General features: G+C 38.9%; 1 protein-coding gene across 1 annotated transcript; it reads left to right on the forward strand.

Moving 5' to 3' along the window:
* Window positions 1-3174: 3174 nt before the first annotated feature.
* rasef (RAS and EF-hand domain containing) lies at window positions 3175-22873 on the forward strand. The gene is made up of 18 exons (XM_076890927.1): window positions 3175-3336; window positions 3419-3748; window positions 9275-9421; window positions 10704-10794; window positions 12054-12149; window positions 12837-12914; window positions 13018-13133; window positions 15231-15299; window positions 15460-15526; window positions 15889-15977; window positions 16972-17272; window positions 18268-18390; window positions 18779-18929; window positions 19155-19236; window positions 19355-19469; window positions 19863-19970; window positions 20134-20210; window positions 20595-22873. Exons 2-18 carry the CDS (start codon window positions 3444-3446, stop codon window positions 20695-20697), a joined length of 2118 nt encoding a protein of 705 aa, XP_076747042.1. The 5' UTR covers window positions 3175-3336; window positions 3419-3443; the 3' UTR covers window positions 20698-22873.
* Window positions 22874-23373: the final 500 nt, after the last annotated feature.

The raw sequence follows: 23373 nt of genomic DNA on the forward strand, positions 1-23373 counted from the left end.
TGGTATCATCATAGCAGGACTAGCAGTGTGTTTTGCACTAGTATGACTCCAGGTTTAAAGAGCCTTCCAATAAAAGCTCCAATGAGTACTAATAATCAAAGATAGGAAACATAATTCATATGCTGTGAATGGCCAACTATGTTACAAAGTCAAAGGAGGAACCACATCAGCAGTGGCACTTTAATAAGACAATACCGAGGGTTTACTTTTAACTTGTTTGAGGGCAAAACACAAAAAAGTGCTGTTTTTATGCAGTTGCTGGTTTTGCAGATTTTGGCCACACTGTTAGGATTCTTGCTTGATGCTGTTTGGTTTAACAGCATTTGCAACACCACATTTTATGGTCCTAAAATAGTTTATTATCAGTATTGCATGCCTATAAAAAAGAAAGAGAGACGGGAGGGGGAGGATATAAAAGAAACATATCAGAAGGAGTGAGTCTATTCCTGGAGCTGCACTCCGTCTCCTTCCAACAATGGGGTTTAACCTTACGACTGGCTATCAACTATCAAATGGAAATCCAGCTCTGAATTTAATTTCACTTTACCTAACAGCTAAACTCCTGTAGGCTCTGCCTGTTTTTCTAGTACTTTTTTTTCGCTCTTTTTATTATCTGCAAATACTCGCTTTCAAATCTAAAAGCCAGATTGCTGCAGAAATTAAAAACAAAACTATGGCAGCAGCAAAGAAAAAGAGTGAGGAGGAACAAAAGCGCCTGAGCTCTCTCTTTCATGCCTACGATGTGGATAATTCTGGGCGGATTGAAAAAAATGAATTCAACACCATTTGCCAAGAACTCCACGTCTCGTCCCAGGAAGCAGAAGGCATTTTCAATCGCCTGGATGTCGACAAGGATGGCACGGTGACCTTAGAGGAGTTCCTTAGTGGCTTCAAAGAACAGCACCAGGAGGAAGAAGATGATGCTGAAGAAGACACAGACTCCTCAGCTTGGGATAAAAAAGAGCAGGTCCTGTCCAGGTGAGAGGTGAAAAGGCCTGAGTGCTCTGAGTGTAGCTAACAGCAACTTGTCATAGCAAAATGTGTAAAATATGCCTGCATGGGGCGGTCTTCTTTAATGGTAGGTTTGAATCCAACTATTCTTGTGGGTACAGATCGTGTAGTTTAGGATAACAGAAACTGATACTTTGACCTGACAGGAAGCTGAATATAGAGATAAATTAGATGACAATTTATTTATGAAAATGTGGACCAAGCATTGCTGACATGTCCTTAAACAGGAAGCATAACCAATAATCTGGTTCATTAACCTGATTTTTACTGAAGAACAAAGTGTGATGTACTAATCTAGATTTTTTTGTGTGTTAAACAAAATTTAACAATATCACAGCTGTCACATTTTGTAAGATATGCGATTGAGGTATCTGGTTTGCAGAGCAGTCTGTAAAATCAGGTCAGTGGGCATCCAGCTGGAGGATTGCTGCTTAACCTGCCATAGGCAGTAAAAACTGAACAATGTGCTTGGTGACTTCATTGTATTCCACGTACTGCACGCAAATTTTAGCTTTTTTGTCAATGGATCCTAATGTTTTTCACACAAGGAAACCATCCTTAGATAACAAGAGTAGGTTGGGCTGTGTTACCATGGCAGAGCAGGAAAATCAGGCAAATGTGCCAGTGTGCCAAAAAGTGATGAAGATGATGAACAAATAAAGTAATTTTGATGTAGAAACAGCATTTCAATCACAAGGTAGAAGGTGCAATTACTTTTTAGCAATCTGAAAGCTACATGTGAGGTTTCTTTAACCTGTTGTAAATGATTACTTTATAAGACAAGGACGTCAGGCTCATTATGATACCTGTTAGTGTAACATTAGAGTATTTTAGTATGTTTTTGTTCATTTTTGTGTATTTTCCCATATAAACTGCAGTGGAAATGGGAAATTGCAGCAATGAGAATACTTACAAAGACTAGAGAGAACATATTTCTTCCATGTTGGTGTATGTTCATTAATTCCATGTTAAATCCAGAATTTAATTTAAAATCCTTCCCATCTCATGCAAAATCTTAAAATATTAGGAGCCATCTCATCTTAAAGACCTCATAGTACCATATCAACCAGGTAGAGCACTTCGCTCTCAGACTGCTGGTTTACCTGTGGATCCTTGGATATTTCAAAGTAGAAGCAGGGAGGCAGGGTGTTGAGCTTCCAGGCCCCTCTTCTGTGGAACCAGCTCCCAGTTTGGATTCGGGAGACAGACACCCTCTCTGCTTTTAAGATTCGGCTTAAAACATTCCTATTTGATAAAGCACATAGTTATGGTTAGATCAGGTGACCCTGCATCCCCCTTTAGTTATATTGCAGTAGGCTTAGGCTGTTGGGGGCTTCCCATGATGCACTGAGTGTTTCTTGCTCACTCACTTTTTTCACTCTCTACATGTTTAGTCGTTACAAATCACTGCCTCTCTTCCACAGAATGTTTTTTGTCCTGTCTTCCTCCCCTCACCCAGGCAGATAGCCGCCCCTCCCTGAGCCTGGTTCTGCAGGAGGTCTCCTCCTATTAAACAGGAGTTTTTCCTTGCCACTGCCATCAAGTGTTTGCTCATAGGTGATCATGAGCAAACACTTGATGTTGAGGTTTTCTCTGTTTTCTCCATGTTTTTGTAGGGTCCTTATCTCACAATATAAAGTGCCTTGAGGCAACTGTTTTAGTGATTTGAAACCATATAAATAAAACTGATTTGAATTTGAAAGGTCCTCAGTATGATATAAACGTAAAGTCTACTATCAAACAGTTAATATTATTGTGTTGAAACAGATAAATAAATTAATATTTATGTATACATGGTTTTTTTTTTAATATTCGCCTCTATTTAATGTGATTAATAGTCAAATAATAATTTGGGCCTGGAAAAAATGGAAATCTAGACTACGTGTGTGTCAGTCTGTTCTTCGCTCAGTTACAGAAACTTCAGTTTATTCAGCTAGAACGATAATAGGCTTTCGCCACAGAGCCACTTTCATTTGGCCTGAAGCCCAGAGGTCTATTGTTAGGAAGAGAGAGGGGAGTGATCACACTGGCAGGTAGCGATGGCAGGCGCGTTACCTGAGGCAGTGAGACACAGCAGCTTTTTCCGTCCAGCTGGCCATTGGCTACAACAATCTGTAACATCTCGCGTGAAGGCTACGCGGGAGCAAATGCTTTTATTTTAATGATAGTTTGGATTGTTTAAAATGGATTTCTTTGATCAAAACTTTTGTAAGGGCACACCAGCTGTGGTAATGTTTGGATAGGAGCGGATTAACTCTGGAAGTTTGGAGTTTGGACTACTTTTGTTTTTTCCTGGTGTCCGGAAAGTAAAACGCTGGCGTTCCTGTAAGGTTTCAAGGTTTCGTCGTCTCGGTGGTAATTGTAATTTACCGAAACGCCTTCTTTTTTTCTTTTTTTTTTACCCCAGCCAGCCACAGCCCCCTATCAAGGGAATGAGCGCAGAGGAACAGGACCGGCTGCGGTCCCTCTTTCACACCTACGATGTGGACAACTCCGGGCAGATCGAACGAAACGAGTTTCTCACAATCTGCGCAGAGCTACAGGTGTCAGCAGCCGAGGCTGACCGAATATTTGACCAGCTGGACGTCGACAAGGACGGCACTGTCACCCTGCAAGAGTTCATCAGCGGATTTCACGACCGCTACGAGGCGGACATGGAGTCAGAAGGAGGCGACCCGTCTGCTGCTTGGGAAGACTTTGAGAGCAGGCTGAACGAGCAGGCCAAGTTCATCCCCAGGTGAGAGTGCACAGCTGTTCTCTGGCCGGTAAGGGCGATGGGTACAGACGGGCGGATGTGTTTAAAATATGGAAATGTTCAGGAGATATGAGTGCGTTCAACAGTGAGCGCAGTGTGCGTAAATGTGATAGTGACAATTAATCTTCACAGGGAAAATAGCACCTCTGAAGTAAAGCACACATCTAATTTAAAAAGGTGAACTCTGGGAAAGATCCAGAGCACATTTCAAAGTTTGCTGCTACAAAACGACGAATCCATTTCCATCCATGACTAAAATCATTATTAATAATATGAAAATGAGAGTGCGCCTGTGTGAAAATCTCTGGATGTTCACGTTTTTATTTTTTTGTTTTTTCCAGAATGCATGTAAGCTAAAGACAGGCATTAATGGTGACCCCCCTCACACACACAGGTGTATGGGAAGGCGCAAGCTGTGCAAATCACTCATGCTCTAACATAAAAGCAGACAAAGGGAGCAAACTCCAAACCATGTTTAACAATTGTGCCATTAATCCATAAATCAAAGTAATTCCTAACAAAAATTCAAAGTTAAAATGCTCTGTTATGATTGTTTAATTTATCTTCAGTTATAGTTTGTCTTGGCAGCCGGGGGTCAGTCCGCCAGGGCCTCCGCTCCTGGCCGCCACCCGGCACACAATGCACCAGACCCCTATGGCGCCTCCTGCGGGTGGTGGGCCTGCGGTAGCCTGGGTTAGTTGTAACATATCCTGGGGTGAAATGTAACACAATGAAATAAGGGTACTGACAAAACATTAACATGTAATCTTTTTTATTCAACACACGAATGCACTTAAAGCCATTTATGTAGCTGTGTGTGTGTGACAGAATGCAGAAATCTAGCTTTTGAACATATTCCAACCCCCCAAAAAAGACAAATTATGGAATTTTCTGCAACTGAATATTTCATTAATTTTGGTTGGTCTTCCTTGATTTTGGCCTCATTGGCTCAGTGGGCATTATAACCTACAACTCTTGCACCAACTTTTGAACATAACAATGAAGCTGAAAAAATGTAGTTGTGCACCAGCATCACAATTCCATTACTTTTTATCATGGCTTAACCTTGGTGTGGTTTGCAAAGTGCCTCAGAAAGATGAGGAAATCTGTTTCTTGCACCCATCCTGATTTATTTCCACTACCAATACTTCCTACTGGTCCATCTCTGACACAGTGGTCTGCATAATGTATGTGTGGGAACTCAAACAGTGGAGGAATTGTGTTGCCAATGGCATTAACCGCATATACAAAGGCGACCAGTGAACCTCTCTCTGCTGATGTCGTTGCCCCAACTTGTTTAATATAAGTTAAAGTAATAGTGTGGTAAGTTTTAACATCTGCATTATTGTTACAACTAACCCAGACTGTTGCTGTTACAACTGACCCAGACTCCTATAGCCACGAACTAGCTAACATTACAGCCAACGGCTAAAACATTAGCACTAAAGACCTACGCAGAATATATCCCCATAGACATACAAATAACACAATTTAAGTTTGATGAGTTTAACTGCAAAGCAGATAATGCTATTAGAAATTGAAATAAAGTAGAAAAACGTACTTTTTGGCATACAAATTACTTTTTTTCGTGTTAAATTGTCTGTGTTTGACAAAATGTGCTGATTTTTCACATGTGATAGCAGAACTGAGTTGGGCATGCACAGGATGAATCACATCATTTGAAACTTAGCCCTGATTGGAGAAATTGGAAGTGTTACAACTGACCCACGTTACAACTATCCCCGGTCTCCCCTACAGCACTCTGCAAAGTCATTTCTCTTTTCTTTATATTTTGTTAGGAAAATGGAAAATGATTGGAAACATACATGGAAATATAGTATATAAGGGAAAAACAGAGTTGGTAGCATTCTTATGAGTTGATATTTCCTTTATTCTTTAACACCGTCTCATTCTCTAATGTTCAGCAATAGTTCCAGGCTTCTTGAAGGACATATGAAGCTCTTCTTTGGATGTTGGCTGCCTTTTGTTCGATTATCTGTCTAGATGATCCCACACTGCTTGAATAATATTGAGATTCGGGCTCTGAGGAGGCCGGTCCATCACTGACTGTGTTCCACTGTGTTTTTTCTATCTGAATATGCTTTTACTGCTCTGGAAGTGTGTTTGGGAGCATTGTCATGCTGAAACATGAAGCCACTCCCCCAAACCATGACGGAGCCTTCTCTGTGTTTTACAGATGACTGTAGACTCTGACTGTTGTACTTCTCTCCTGATCTCCATCGTGCACACTGACTATGATTGAAACCAAACATTTAAAATTTGGATTCATAAGACATGGTGCAACTGATTCAGTCCAGTTCAGCTTTTTCTCTCCGTTTCTCTTTATGTTTTGCATTTTTGTAGATTCAGCTAAGGAAATGAGAATAAATGATGTGTTTTTGTAACAAGCTGCTAGTAACAAAGTGCCTAAAATAAGGTTTAAAACTGATTACTTCCTAAGTGGTTTGTTATGTGTATGTGGCTCATCCTGTGAGTTAGGTGCATTTTTTATGCTTGAATTATTCATAAATCAGTATTAAGTGATAAAAACAGTTCTCTGAAAATGATCACATCCAATGACTGGGCTCGATAATGCTTACTCGCTTTACACACACTGTAGACCTATCCACGTGCATGTGGCCACTGGCCTTACATGGGACTTTTGCTCATGCTGTTGTGTTGCGGCATCAGGACATTGATTGTCACGGTGGTGCCGTCGGATAAATGCACTCTTTCATCTTCAAGCATTTATAGTCACTGTTACATCAGTCAGCTGAGGGAGGATAGTTTGGAAAACCCAGTACACGCTTCACTTCAGACAGATGTCTGTTTTCAGGAGTTGAAAAGATATTTTGTGTGAGAACAAGAAGACAAGTCAAGAGCAAAAAATCAATTTCTTCCTTCTTTATGCTTGAGACTGATCTAATGAGTTATGAACTTTGTTCAGTCTCTCAGCTGATGGAGACCGAGCCTGGAAAGATGGTTTGACCTATAAAAGGCTTTCGCTGCTCGGTTTTCAAGAATTTTCTTCTAGGGGGTTCAAATGTCTCTACTCTGCATTTGTTGACATGATCAACTGTTTACAAAAATTGCGTTTGAACACAAATTTCATATATAAATACAAAATTTTACAGGGTTTAATTTGGGTCTCTTCATTTGATTTCATTCTTTCGGCTTTTGCGTTTCTGAGTTCTGAGTTCGGGTTTAACACACACCAGGAAAGCTATTTTGTTTTCAGGGTAAATAAACGACAGGTTGTGTCACTGGGAAGCAAAGTGACATACATGAAAAGAAGCATTCATTAAAAATCAGTCTTTAAAATTAGAAGAGTTATTCCAACATCAGATATTACTTAAACTGACACACAAATCGTTTTGTTTTCTACTTGCTAAATAATCTTTAAAGGCTCAACAAAAATGTAGATTTGCTAAATATCTCAATTATGTTAATTGCTGTTAGGGTGGAGCGGTAGATAGAACAAACTTTATAGCAAACTTTCTACCAAGCTGATGAAATGCTTTCTTCAGCCACTCAGAATAAAGTAGAACAGTTTGTCTACCTGTCAAAGGAGTGTTGACTTAAGGCATTCTCAATATTGTTTATTTAGTGTTTATTTTGTTTAATATTAGTGTAATTAAAGCTGTACTACACCCTGACTCATTTGTTACACTCCATTTTTCATATCGTAACATCAGTCTTGTTAGCAGATCAAATGAAAATCAGAACTCCAAATGCACAATTGCGAGGAAAACATCAGGATTTTTATCATTTGAAACATTTTCCCACAGTTAAAGACTTTTAACCCTGTTATTGTAATCCAGTGTTACCTACAAGAAATAATCTGTTGTCTGCCATTTATCTAATTAATAATAAAAAGGTACATTTTTTGTGTGTCCACACCGCCATTGTTATTAAGAATATAAAACAAATACTCAAAAAATATTCAATAAATAATTAAACCTCTTGTGAATTTGTTGGATAATGTCTGTTTTTAGAGCATATTCAGCTGAGTCCGAACAAAGACAGAATTGTTTGTTATTTTATCTGTGTGTACCCTACAGCGGATTTTAAATAGACATTCAAGACGTGAGTGAAGTGCATTTTCAGCTTTAAATATAACCCTATAATGACCTTTGTATCATATTTGACGCATGAGTTTCTGAGACCTCGTTCTCATCAACATCATCAGCACTTGCCATAATTTCAAAATGTTATGGACAAAACTCCTTTTTTTTTGTCTAAAATTAACACTGTTGTTAACATAAAGTTGCCAAACACACCCAATGTATGAAATGCCATACAAACAATATATAATTCATATATCATAAAAATATATCATACACAACATGATATAGCAAAAAAATGTTTGTGGATTTTGTTATAAGTTTGTTATAAGTTCTAAAAAATCTGAATTTTCTGGCTATTTTTTGATTAGTTGGGTCTTACAGGGTTAAGGGGATTTAAAAAAAACTTTTACGAACTGTTTAGGAATTATAGACATTTTTTATACTACAACCAAGCCCAGATGAAAATCCATTGAAGTCAGTGACTGAGGTCTAAAGCTCATGGACATCACCAAATGCTGTGTTTCGTCCCTTGAGATGCTCCGCCGGGTTTTTACTGCAGACACCTTCAGCTGCTGCTTGTTTCTGGGTCTCTCTGCCTTTATTGTCTTATTTCATGACTGAAAGCGGCTCTACTAGGTTGTGATCAGGTGACTGACTTGGCCATTGAAGATTATGTCATTTCTTTAGCTTGAGAAACTCTCGGGTTGCTTTTGCAGTCTGCTTTGGGTCATTATCCATTTGCACTGTGAATTTACACTGTGCCTGATCAGTATTAGCAGAGAGTACAGCCCTGTATACTTCACAACTCATCCTGCTACTTCCATCAGGAGTCACATCATCAATAAACACTTGTGACCCAGTTCCAGTCACAGCCATACAAACCTTTCTCTTCCCATCATTTCGATACAAATTAACCTTAGTTTCATCTGTCCAAAACATGTTTCCATCACTGTATTTTATTGTGTTTTCTGGCTAAGGCTAATTTGGCCTTCATCTTCTTGAATCTAACCAGTGGTTTGCATTTTGTTGTAAACCCATGAAGATGTCTCTTGATTGTAGACTTTGACAATGATATGTCTTCCTCTTCAAGAGTTTATTCTTAACTTGGTTAGATGTTGTAAAGTTTTTTTTCTTAATCATCAAAATAATTCTGTCATCATGCACAGTGGTCAATTGCTTTTGAAGCTCTGAAAATGGGACACTGTGTATAAAAATGTTTATATTGTCTAAACAGTTACTGCCATCCTTTTGCAAAACCATTGAATTAAAGCAGGAAGGCTTCACTTCAATCGCATCTTGATTTTATTTTTTTTAATAAACAAAACTACAAAAATATTAATGAATCAAACCGTACAAACCAAAATTCTTTAATGTAACCCTCAATTTCTGCTAGCAAAAATTTGTTTGCAGCGAGCTAATTTATCTCCTGATTTTTCTCCAGGCGTGAGCAAGCAGCAACACTGTATCAGAACATCAGTCTGACTGAGCCCAGACTGATTCCTCAATTTGAGAAAGTCATCCTCAACTTCACCAAAGAGATCAAACAGCAGAACTCAGAGATGGAGAACTTGGCACTTGCCATCAAACGGTGAGCATCATGCACACACACATATATGATCAGTCATTACCTGTGAACGATTAGCAGATGACCTGCTCTACATACTGAACTACAGCCACCCTAATGAGCATGTGGCAAAGATGTAGACAGGACGAGTATGAACCACAGGAGAGAGACTTGAGCAACCAGATCATAAGTAAAACATATAACTACCAGTGCATCAATGTAGACTGAACCTCTTAGTTTGACCTGTTGATGTCAGACATGACATCATCAGTACTTTAAAAATCAGGAAACTCTGGTTGGGCCTTTCCCTACACCTGACGTACACGAAGGCTGAGAACAGTCGATGTAAGTATGCACAAAGGAGTTAATTCTGCAGCCTAAAAAATACAAAGCAACCTGTGACAGAGTCTTTGCTTTAATGTGCTGAATGTTTGATTTTGATGGCAACATAAAGCTTACACAAACAAACCCAGGGTAGTAGGTGCAGCAATATTACTTTGACAATAGCAAATCATAGCAAATAAACATAGGTAGAGAATAATGTGCTTAATGTGGAAAAAGTCAATACTTCTGAGACAAGTGGAGAGTATTCCAACTGCTCATCCACGTTGTCACAGTGGCTGTTATCGCAAAGTGGAAGAATAAAAGAACTACAGCAACTTGTTCCTAAATTAGCAAAACATTTAATATTATGAGCGGGATTACTGAGTTGTGAGGGACATAAGTCTCTAATGCGCAGCTGACTCAGTAATTACCGCGTTATAAACCTCCTTTGGCATTTAACATCAGCACAAACACTGTTCTCAGGGAGCTTCGTGTCATTGGTTTCCAAGGTCAAGAGCTAAATGCAAGCACAATGTCAGGTATTGGATGGATCGGTGCAAAGCATGCCAATGCTTATAGGAGCAGTGGAAGTAAAAGTCAAGCTCACGTTTCCCTGTCTGGCAGTCTGATGGACAAGTTTGAGTCTGGCCAGTGCCAGGAGAACCCGAGTTGTGTGCCAGCAGTGAAGTTTGGGGGAGTAGGGATAACAGGAAAGAAGAGTGTGAGTCAGGCCCTCTCGTCTAACATCAGTATCTGGCTTCAAAAATGTTCTTATGTATGATTGGACAAAAGTAGCATGACTGTTTGACACTGATAGTCAAGCTTGTTTTCTAAGAAATTACAAATGTTTTGTGTCAATCCAAATGTCAGGCGAACAATAAATACTGTCACAAATCAGAAAGTTAAGTTAGCGTCAGCTGCCTGGATCACATGGATAGAAATATCTGGAGTCTAGTGAGGTGATCTTATTACTGTGTTACAGAGCGCAGGACCAAGCATCAATGCAGCTCAGTGAAATGGAGGAAGAAATGGACCAACGCATTCAAGCTACCGAGAGAAAAACACGTGAGCAGGTGGGACCAATACCTAGCCCACACGACACACATATGAGACCCTCCACTGCAGACCCGTGACTTTGTGTTTTTACACTGTTTGCTTTTTTTCGGCTAGTTGCTATGATGCGTTTCTTTCCCTGGAGTTTGTGTAGGCAAAGTGATAAGCAGGGCGCGTTTGTTCAGCTCTTCCCTCATGTCAAACAAACATACGCAGCCGTGTAGCAGCTTACTGATCCCAATTCAGACACGCCTGCTGCTCTCACAACTCTGTGGATATAAAACAGCAGATAACTCGAGGTGCTGGGGCATGTTTTATCCTCTATTCTAAAATGATAAGGCTGTATGTGTTGGTGGTGATAAGGATGGTGGTGTGTGGATGAAGATGATAATCTATAAAGAGCCAGGTCAGCTACATCAGCATGTGGCTGACCTGAACTTTGAATTGTTTAACCTGCTTTTTATTGACTGATGAAGTTAAATCTCTATGAATTCTGTCTGTTTGTCAAACGTATCCACATCCACAGCTAGAGTAGGCAAATTTGTTATTACAGCAGCTTTTTAATGCCTAAATTTAGGTCTGTTTATGTCTTAATATATCGTCTATGAATTAAAAGCCCCCAGATTTGGAGCCTCATGAAAGCGGCAGATATTTCCCAAAATCCAGCAGAACACATAATCAGTGTTTTGTGGAAAATGATAAGCTTTGATAACAGCATTTAGCTTTCCATAACATGAAATAAAATGCAATAAAAGGAAGAAAAGCTGACAAAGACTGGCAGAAACATAAAGCATCACTTGTTATATCAGGAAACAAACCATTGAATTTATTTAAACATGTTGATTTTATCTGTGGTCCTGACGTTTCTTTAAAAGCTGTGAATATAAACTCTGTTTTATCACTGTGCCTAAAGTTATGTAAGTGTTCTCCATTGACTCAGCTGACTCGGGCTCTACTGTTTGTTTTGTCTAAGAAAAGCACACAAAATTAGAGGGCGGTCACCTGTATCCTCTCACACCATGATATTCACACTGTCATATCCTGGCACCTGTAACGGAGGAATTTATTTTGGAAATTGTACATTAAAAAAAAGTTTTTGATTCCTCAGACCCTTCATCAAGGGGTTTAAAATCCACTTTAAAATGGCTTTATGCAGAGTAAGAAGCAAAAGCCAATCACACACATACACAAACACACAAATCATACAGTAAACTGCCTTTCTGATGCAACTGATTGATATATTTTCTGTTTGGGGGGGTTTGTATTTGTGCTTTTACAGGAGAAGAAGCGAGCAGAGGCTTCGCTGAGTGAATTACGAAGAAGTTATGAAACTGAAGTGTGTGAGCTGCAGTGTAAGATCCAGAGGATGCAGATGGTACATTTTTAACTTGTCTGACTGAGTTCTGGTTTTTTACAACACAATTGCTGTAGTGGTGGTTTTAAACATATTTATATGATACTGACACGATAAGGATTTTACGCTCGAAACAAATTTAGATCCAAAATGCTGACTTTAACTCATTTTAATTATATTAGTACATTATTAGTAAATATATTAGTACAATGTAAAATGTTAACTTTAATGGAATCGGGTTTAAAATTGATTGGTATACCATTCAATTTATACCACATTTTTCTTAATGATTAATTAATTGAGTAAATAAACCTTTGATTTTATATTTCAAGTCAGCTGTTTACAAGGGAAGTGATTTCATACAATCTTGAAGAGCAGATCAAGCATGCAGAGAAGCAAGTTATTGTGTTGGGTTGGTCTTAATGAAGACATCTGTGTATGTGTCCAAGCATTTGCATCAGGTCTGAGAACATGCACGGAAAAAAGCATCCCGAAAGTCATCAGGTTAAAATGTTTAAATAGTACAAATTTAGCCGTTTTATGAAACTTTTTTTCCCCACTCCTCTGAAACTGATTTGTAAGAGCTGTTTATTTTTATTTTTTTGAACCAATTAGAATCGACATTTCTGGATGCATGTACAAGTAAAAGTAGCCCACAAGAGTGAGTAGGTCGAATAATCTTTATCCTATACATTTCAACTTTACCAGATAGAGGAGAAGTACAAGAACATCACAGTGAAAGACGAGAGCCCGGCCTTGAAGAAGAAGATCAATGAGCTAACACTGGTGAGAGTGAATGTATTTGAACTCATTTATACAGTCATTATGCTTCCTGCTTACAACACACAGCTGTAATCTTCTGTTTTGCTGCTTGTCTGTGCGTCTGCAGGAGAACCAGCGGTTAAAGCAGGAGCTGCTGAGGTCTCAGACCAAAGTCGCCTGCCTGCAGAGTGAGATGGACTCGCTGAAGACCGAGCTAACCGATCAAAGCATCAACTCCGAGCGGTAAATCGGTTTGGCTGCTTTCGTTAAATAATTTAAACCCTCGGTACAGATTTTGACGTGTGGTCCGTGGAGTTAAAGTTGAGCACCACATCTAATTAGCCACATGTTATTTATTCTTTTTACTTTTTTACATCGATGATTAAAAAAGAAACAAAAAAAATAAAAAAAGATTTGTACTTCACATCATTTAGCTCTCTCTAAACACATACAGTTTCACTGCACACCATGAAAGTCTAAACCTCCATTATTGACGAAAAGAAGTTGCAGAACAGGTTTGTATTTCCACCTTTTTCTTTCCTTGTTTAAAGATTAATGAGAACTTGAGAAAAATAAATATTTACACTTGTAAAACCACTGAATACACTTCATACCAGCTAAATGTACTGACTCTAGAAGAATCCAGAATACCTTATCACACGACCCCACCCCTGAGCCGAGTAACAGAGACAGACGACAGAGGCACAACCTCTCCTGGTTGTCTGTCTGCATGTTGGCTCCTGAGAATTTTATTGTGTTGTCACAGCTGAAACAGGATATCCTGGAGTGCCTTCACACGTACAATAACATCTTTGGGAGCGTTACCTAGTAACAGACGCAACAGAGACAAAGGGAGGAGAAAACCCCGCCTGCTTCTGACTCATTGGGTTGACACTTTTGTTCCTCCATCTCTGAGGAGTCTCGCGTGTCTTTCAGTAACTTTGCACAACTGTGACAGACGTGTAAAAAAGGAGAAGACTGTATAAAAATATCAGCCATTATTTAATGGGGAAACTATGATGATTTTATTGAAAATATATAATAGAATTGCGCTGGAGAGATTATATCTCTCGGCTGGCCTGGGAACGCCTTGGTATTCCCCCGGATAAGCTGGAGGAGGTGGCTGGGGAGAGGGAGGTCTGGGCCTCTTTGCTTAGGCTGCTGCCCCCGCGACCCGGCCCCGGACAAAGCGGATGAAGATGGATGGATGGATGGATGGATATATAATAGATTCAAGATTGATGTTTTTACCTACTATGTTTTTACATATCACAATAAGAAAAAACTTCCCAATAAACCATTTAGCAGGGGAAAAAGAAAAAGCAGAACAGAGGAGGGATCCCTCTTCCAGATGTTTATATTTTACATTACCTACCTTCAGACAGCAGATTGTAAATAAAAGAAAACCATAGTGCTAAAGCCAGTTTTCTGTATCAGGCTGTATGCAATTTTTGTTTACTATTGGAATCACCTCACTTCTGAAGCAGCCTCCAGTGGCCACTAGAGATACGGCATATAACCCATGTTGGTTATATTTTGCAGCAGCTGCTGTTTGACTGAAGATCCTAAATTTATTTTAAAGTATTGCATCTTTAGTTTACTTTGGTTGCTTCCCCTTCTGGTTTAACAATATAAGAATTAGTCAAAATTAAGACTTTGTAGAATTTATCATTTGAAAGTGTCATGTAATTAATATCCATAGTATCCTTATTTTCTCATTATATTGTTTTATGTACTTTAATCATGAAGGTTTGTAAAGCAAGGCCACTTTTGACTCATAAACTAAGTGCTCAGCCAGACTGAAAAACAGGAAGTTTTAGTGCACAGGCATATTAATAGATAAGACACAGAAAAGAGGAACTTTATAACCAATGTTTGAAACTGTGTGACGTGTAAAGTACCAAAATAACACCTATATGAGGCACAGTTTATGATTCTAATGTTCGAGATCCTGCAACTGGCGTTTGGGCTGTGCAGGGGGTCTCTCTCTTTCGGAAGATGATTGAATAAGAAGAAATATAAATGTTTTAACACACTATGAGTCGGTGTTCTCTCTCTAATAAAAGTAATCCGTACATTTAAGGAGTTTGTGTTGTTTAAGCTTTGTGTAGAAACTGAGGCCCTAAACAGCGATGAACATACAAAAATATGTAACACTTTAGATATGTTTTTTTTTTTAATTGATAGATAAATATATGCTTGTGTTCAGATTTAGTAACATTTGGCTCCACAATGTAGTGGTTTACACATTCACCTTAAAAGAAGGAAGAAGGCTTTCTGGTGTAAAGCTTTTCTTTAGATTCACTAACTGTGTCTCTGTCTGTCTCTGTTTTCCTTCAGAGACGAGGAGCTCATGAAACACTTCTCTGATGAACGAGACATCCTGGAGAATCAGATTGAGATTCTACAGTAAGCCAGATAATAACACACACACACACACCTGCTGAAACAGATTTTACAAGGTTGCCTACATTTAAAATGTCTTTTCTCTGTGTGTGTGTGTGTGTGTGTGTGTGTGTGTGTGTGTGTGTGTGTGTGTGTGTGTGTGTGTGTGTGCGTGCGCGCGCAGGACAGCCAACAGGAAGCTCCATGACAGCAATGATGGCCTGAGAGCAGCTCTGGAGAGGATAACGAGGGTAAATCTTAACACTTAACAAAGTTACTTCATTCACAGAATAAATAAAGACATTTTAAATGTCTTCAGTTAGCACATTTTCGTATCTTAGTTTGATTTGATCCACTCATTTGATTGGACTGCAGCCTATTTTTAAAAAGTAATTAGTCTTTAAATAAATTTATCCTAAAAGCTCATATGTGCAAAATGTTATTTCATTAATTTAACTTATCAGTAATTTGAAAAAAAAATTTCTGGGAATTATTTCATCATTTAGGCTCTAAGGGGTCATTAAAAACTATGCACTGCCTTACAACATAACATCATTCACATCTAAGATTATAACAATACATTTTATAGTTTATTTTTGTTTCTTGTGTGTAGCAGTCTAATGGAGGATCACCAGGAGAATTTAAGGAAAGAAGCAGAAGTAAAAGCATCTGCTACACATCACCATATGCATTATTAGACAGGTACGGTCTACAAACAACACAGATGACAAAGAAGAGCATCTGTGCATTAAATGTACATTAATCATCTGTATATTCTCTGCACTGGCACACTAGAGCTGGTCTTACACCAAAAATGGAATTATTTTGTTTTCCTAAAAAACAATATATATATATTTAAACTGTTTTATTTTTATTTTTCAAATAAATGTTGAAGTTACTGTAGAGTTTACTTGGCTCCGACAGAAGTTATCGGTGCATTCAGATGTTTTTGGAACTGACAAGGTTTCTTTTCCCAGAACATGTGACATTTTTATTTGTCTAGTAGATTTTGCTGCAAGTTATTTATTTAAGCCGCTGTGAGAAGCTGAACCATGAGATTCTGCAGTTATCCGGCATAAAGGTTTTGTTTTTGTACCATAAAGCAGCAAATTCAAGCCCAGTTTTGCACTAATAAGAACTTTTTGCATCTTAAAACGAGACAACAAAAGTATTTTCTTTTGACCAGTGAATACAATGTATGTGAGGATTAGTTTTGCCTCTCTGAAAAGTTAATTAAAAAACGATTCAGGTATGTAATTATTACAGTTTTAGCTTGTGGTTCTGCCTTTTGGCACTTTTACAGGCATTTAGGCAGAAGCAATATGAAAACAACATATATTGCACACAAGATCATGTACTTTATACAAAAACTACACATGCACATAACATTTTAAAATATTGTTTACAGGTTTTATATATAACTTAAAAATTGATCTATCATATGTTTTTAGTACTTTACTTTATTACTATTCATTAAAAACAATGTAGACTGTGTAAATGTTATTACAAAAGAGCGTATTAACCCAAAATAAGTCCAGGACATAAAAAAAAAACCTCACATCTAGCTTCGCAGGTATTCCATCAAAAATCCTACAGGAAAACCAACAAAACTACTTTATGTGTGAAATGATCTATTACCTGAAGCACACACAGGAGGAGATTTTGTGTTTTTTTTTATTGCCTTTCTCGTCCTCAGGTACTCCCAGCACATGGACGAGTACCCTCTGTTCAGCCGCCGGCCCAGCGGTGACACCCTTGCCCTGGCCATGTGTGACCCTGGCCTGAGGCGCAGGCACAGCAGCGAGTGTGAGGAGGACAGCCTACCTGAGATCTACGTGGACAGTGGCCTGTCGACGCTCAGAGGCTCACATGGAGGCTATGACTCAGAGCATGAGGTCAAAGGTCAAGAAGAAGAGGACGAGAATCACAGTCCGGAGAAAAAAAAGGAGGACGACGATAACAACGACAGTGTAATCGGAGAACTCTCTGACACTGAGGTAAGACCATAATCATGTCTAGCTTATAGCTACATATTTGTTTTACCAAGTCTAAGACTTAATAACATAATAACTAACAGACACAACAGATGTAATAACTTGAAGAAGAAAGGAAGTGGGCTTATTCAAGTCTGTGGAGACGTTTCACCTCCAATCTAAGAGGTTTCTTCAGGTATAAAAGCAAAAGATGGAGAGTCCCAGGTATTTAACCCTTAGTGGGGGTGTTCCCCTTTGGAGGTGGTTCTTGGTCTGCTATTGATCGCGTGCGTCATCACATGAGCCATGCTGTGAAAAAAGGCATTACCATCACCGGGGGTTAAGGGTGAAGCCACTGTGAGGCCTCGCCCGACCCTATCATGTGACCTATTGAGGTCACCTACAACAACAGTGGAAAGACTTGAATGGGCGTTGAAGTGCCTGGAAACCGTTGCCAACCTTTGTTGCACACATAGTGTTCATGGCGATGGCCTCTTTTGCTCCTCCTTTAAAACATCTGTCTTCCCTCCAAAGAGCTTCCTTTTACCTTTTAGTGTAGATCTACACCTGAGTCTGTTCCTGTTGAGGTGCCTCTTCAATGTTGTGTCATGCATTTGTGGAGTGGCTGTTGGGTTTCTGCTGCATAGATCTCCAAGTACTCCTGCACTTTGATGTTTAGCTTGTGTTTGGGAGTTTTGATCTTGGGATGGACCCGTTTTTGCACCGTCACGCTTGAATAAGTTTCTCTGACTAACCTGTTTGAAAAGGGATGACCAAGTTGTTCCATAGGGCTGTTACCTATGATACCTATGCATACACCATTTTAATTCCCTCTTTTTCAAGCTCTTGAGACCACCATGACCTGGATGACTGAGAACCTACATAGACGATAATAATTAATGATTAAATACAAACTGGTATTTAAACACATAGAGAGTGAAAATAGCTAACTCCAGGGGGGAAAAGCGTATTCTTGCCTTGAATGCTTAACTATCTGCTACTTTGTGTCTATATCACAGCCAGCAGAGACACAGGATGGGGAATCAGCATTCGGATCAGACAGCAGCTCAGTTTTGGACTGGAAGCCATCTGAACCACCAGCTCCAACAACGAGAAAGGCCCTCAGTGCCATCAATGTTCAGGTGAGAGAGAAAATTATGAGAGGAGTCATAAAAGAGGGTTCTTTTATTTTGTAAGAAAGGTCAGAAAAACAGGATTATTGGGGTTATTGTTGAAATTTAAGTTACAGTCAGATTTCTGGAAAAAAAATTGTAATTATTTAGAGACCTTACCAGACTTTGTGACCCTTCGTCTCTTCCTAACATTTTGACACTGTAGAAAAAAAAATGTATGAGAAGGTACATTTCGCTCTGTAGTAGCTATGGCTGTGGACTTATTATGTGTAAATCGTCGCTAGTAAGAGTTGAGGAAACTGCAAAATGATCATTGCTGATGATAAAGTGAATTCAACTTGAAGCAAATGTGCAGAAAAGTTTCCTGGAGAGCACTACCTTCCTGTCACCGCTACAGAAGGAGGACAAGGACAGCACTGACCTGGGCTACATGACGTCCGAGAAGGCTTACAGGATCGTGTTAGCTGGGGACGCTGCTGTGGGGAAATCCAGCTTCCTGCTTCGCCTCTGCAAGAATGAATTCAAAATGAACTCTAGTGCAACTCTGGGTGAGCTGGACACAAACTAAAAGCAAGCATTTTAATGTCATGTCCTCTTCTCTACAAGAAGCCTTGTAAATAAAAGCTTGGAGGAAGTTTCAGCTGACTGGTTAATGCTTAATTTTTGTAGACTGTGAAGTAAGATCATTAAAATAGTATAATGTAGTTATTCTGATCAGCTATTAAACACTTTCACTTGCTTCCTTCTTGACTGGCTCTTCTTTGTGTTTTCAGGAGTGGATTTCCAGATGAAAACACTAATCGTGGACGGAGAGCCCGTGCTGCTTCAGCTCTGGGATACGGCGGGGCAGGAGAGGTATGTGTTGGTGTGGATAGTACGTGTTGCTATTTCTTGACAATAAATAGCACTTCATTAGTGGAGTACATGAGGTTTGTAACTGTCTAGTTTGAGCCATCTCCTGTGCTATTTTCAGGTTTCGCAGTATTGCGAAGTCTTACTTCCGCCGGGCAGACGGTGTTTTGTTGCTGTACGACGTCACCTGCGAGAAGAGCTTCCTCAATATTAGAGAGTGGGTGGATATGATTGAGGTAAAGCAATACCGTCCACAGCTATACGGTTACCACCTGACACACTTTGAAGTGAGATGTCCAGGCATCAGAAACATGTATAATATAGTCATATGGTTAAGTGTGTCCACTGTGACGCTGGCAGCATTTGTGTTATCAAAAGATATTTAAAGGTCACACTGATGATTCTGCTTGTTTTTCTTCATTTACATGCAGCCAATATGTAAGTGTTGGATAAGCATGCATTCAATATGATCTGGTGTTCTGTGTGTGTGTGTGTGTGTGTGTTGTATATTCGGCCAGTGGTGTTCAGAAGTTTGTGCTCAGTGTAAAACAAGTTCAGCACACCTTCCGTAACCTGTCACAAGAGATTTCAATATGATTATTATTATTGTTCATTGTTTTTCTTGGCAGGATGTGTCCCACGAGGACATTCCCATCATGCTTGTGGGTAATAAGTCTGATCTTAGACAAGATGGAATTGGCTGCGTTCCTGCCAGCTACGGGGAGAAACTTGCCATGGTAATTAAAAATAAAAATTTTTACCAAACATTTACATTTACAGTTACCTGTTACACATCCAACTTGGAGAGAAATTATTTAAACTGTAACCTGTAATTCGAGGAATGAATGGCAGTTAATAAAAATATTAAAACATTAAATGTTTTCTGTCTCTGACCAACAGACATACAACACTCTGTTCTGTGAAACTAGTGCCAAAGATGGATCCAACATCCTGGAGGCCGTGCTGCACCTGGCCAGGTGAGATTCACATACCTGATTATTCCAAAACAAAACAAAGCTGTGGGACTTCATGAATTAGACATTAAGAAGCTAACATTTTGTCATTAGTTTAGTGGGTGTTTCACTTCGTTATTGGAGGATGGATGTTGTATATACAGCTTATATCGCATCACTAACTAAGCATTGCCAGTGTTGATCAGTAACACATTAAGAACAACAAGTTTAAACGTCCACCAAGGGATACGTCATTGTATGATAACCATAAATACTGCTTGATCTTTTGTTTTACAAGTGAAACGCTTTCTGGCATTTAAAAGTAAAACTTTCTTTTTCTTTTTTCTTCCACATTCCCATCTTTCACCTGTTTACCCGTCTTACCTGTGTTTTTTTTCCACTCCACAGACAGGTAACAAAGTTCGCCAACTATGAAGAAAAAAGCAGTCGTCAGTCGCTGCCGATTTTAGACGCTCCCAGAAATCAGCCAAAATTCTCCTGCTGCACCTGATCAAACTCGTCCACACTGGACTTAATGTGGACTGTGCACATGCAAAAAGACATGAAAAGCAGAGCAGGAACAAATGATCAATGTGAATAACCGCAGCTGGATTAAGAGGGTGAAGTAAAGAAGTGGAGAGACGGGACATTACAAACATTTATTTGCTAAATCTTTTAACCGCTGGATCTTGGCTTAAACCTCTCGCCATGTCAACGTTTTTTTTCATTATGTTATAACAAATTTGCCTTTTTCTGTTTGGTGTCATTTACACTGTTTGACTAATTGCACGTTAAAGCAGGTGACACAGGAGAAGCGAAAGGTAGCTGTGAGAGTAAAGTAGACTTTTAATGTGAGGTTTAAATCTGAGGCCAGGTGAGTGAGTATGGTTGTGATATTTATGTTGTTAAATATTTGCACATGGCAGAAAATAGAAAGCTAGTTTGGTTTATGTTCATGACAAGAAAGTACAGATCCTGATATACAGTGTTGCAAAACAGTTCCTGATTTTTTTTTTGTTTTTTTTTGTTTTTTTTTGGCATATTTGTCACACTTCAGTTCTTATATGATGATTTCATTTATTAAGGGGGGTAAAGCTGTTTAAATCCACCTGATAAAGTAATTCTTCTTAAATCTAGTCAATGTTAGTCACCCTCAGCACCTCAGCAGCAGAAATGGACAGTGAGTCTTTCACATCCCTGTGGAGGAATTTTAATTCACTCTTGTTTGCAGATTGGCTTTAATTCAGCCACATTGGAAGGTTTTTGAGCATGAATGGCTTGTTTAAGGTCTCAATCTGATTTAAGTCCAGACTTTGATTTGTTTTTAATCATTCAGTAGTGGACTGGCTGGTGTATTTGGGTCATTGTCCTGCTGCATCACCCAAATATGCTTGAGCTTCAGGGCAAGCTGTGTTAGTTGTATGCAGATGTGACAGGACTCAAACTCTCCAAGTTGTTAAACTTTTGGTTAATTTGAGACAAGCTTTTGTGTACTCTGCCATCGATGTCAGTTTTGCTCAGTTTCTTTCTCTTTGTTGCATATGAACACTGACCTTAACTGAGACAAGTGAGGCCTGCAGTTCTTGCTCTGTGTTCTTTTGTGACCTCCTGGATGAGTCATCGATGTGCTTTCGGAGTAATTTTTGCAGGCTGGCCACTCCTGGGAAGGATCATCACTGTTCCAAGTTTCCTCCATTCATGTATAATGGCTCTCACTGTGGTTCACTGGAGGCCCAAAGCCTTAGAAATGACTTCATAAGCCTTTCCAGACTGATCCATATCAATGACTTTGTCTCTCAGCCATTTCTTTTGATCATAGCACGATGTGTTGGGTTTTGAAATATTTTAGCCTTCTCCACTTTGTCAGACAGCTTCTGTGGTTAATCACAGAAACCGTTTACTATGATTTAACAACGGGAGCCAATTACTTTTCCACACTGGACCAAGTAGATTTTGATAGCTTTTTACCTTTAAGAAAAGATAAAAACATTTAAAAACCTCATTTTGTATTTAATCTGGTTATCTTCATCTACTATTAAAATTTATTTGATGATCTGAAACATTTAAATGTGACAAATATGCCAAAAAACTAAGACATCTAAAGCTAAATGGGTTAATACTTTTTCATTGCACTGTAGCTTTGCTCACCACTGCAACAATCATGTAATTACATTTGCGCTCGGTTATTTTTCCTCTATGTACAGCTTGAAATGTTTGATGTTATTTATGTTTATGGTCATATCAGAATTTACCGCCATCACGTAGACACCAAGAATCACGGGAGAGCCTAAAGTGACAAAGGCTCGTTCTCTGTTCATCACGACAAACCCTGGTGCAATATCGCAACCTACCATGTTTATTATTATGATGCCACAGCAGTGTTACTTTTTCGTCTTTTCATTGAGGATAATTTTGTGTTGTAGAATTTATTATCTTAGGAAAAGGCCCAATAGTTTAGGTAAAACTTTAAATAACTAATTTATTACACAATGAGTAGGTAAACATGAAATACAGGGGGCAGAGAACAGAGTATGGCTTTAACTGTATAAAGTTGTAATCCTGGTGATTTGTTCCAACTCATTTTATGGATCTCTTTTATTAATATTAGAGAAAAAAACAGTTATATTATCTAACTGCTGAATAACTGTATCGGTGTCTGTAAGCTCGGAAATAAAATCACTGGTTGGAGCTGGAGAGGCAGTTTTTCTTCTTCAGTTATTTCACTGGTACAAAAATATGTAAAAAAGTAAATGTTACACATGTGAAGAACAGTTTCATTGTTATCGCCTGTTGCATATTATGCCTTGGAAAAAAGAAAAGCATTAAAATGAGCTTTAGAAATTTTCAGCTCTAGTAGTAGTAGTTTGAATACTGAACTCAGTCCAAGACATGGTATTAAGTAGATAATCAATTAAAAAGATTACAACAACAGACACACAGTGAAGAGGTCCAGTTTCATGAGAGGAGGAGACCTAAAAGTTTCAGCTGTGCAGGTCTGTCATTCACATGGCCACACCGTTCGAACTATAACTGAGTTATCCAGTTTAAAAGGATCCAGGATATCCAGGATAAAATAACTCCACTCAGAGTCACTGAACTGTGAATGGGGAAACTCTCCATAGAGACCTGGCTTAAATGGGTTTTTTAATACTGTAAAGTTGCATATTTTAACATAAGAGTCCGTGGC

Source organism: Maylandia zebra, linkage group LG12 (genome assembly GCF_041146795.1).
Source record: "Maylandia zebra isolate NMK-2024a linkage group LG12, Mzebra_GT3a, whole genome shotgun sequence".
Classification (NCBI taxonomy): Eukaryota; Metazoa; Chordata; class Actinopteri; order Cichliformes; family Cichlidae; genus Maylandia; species Maylandia zebra.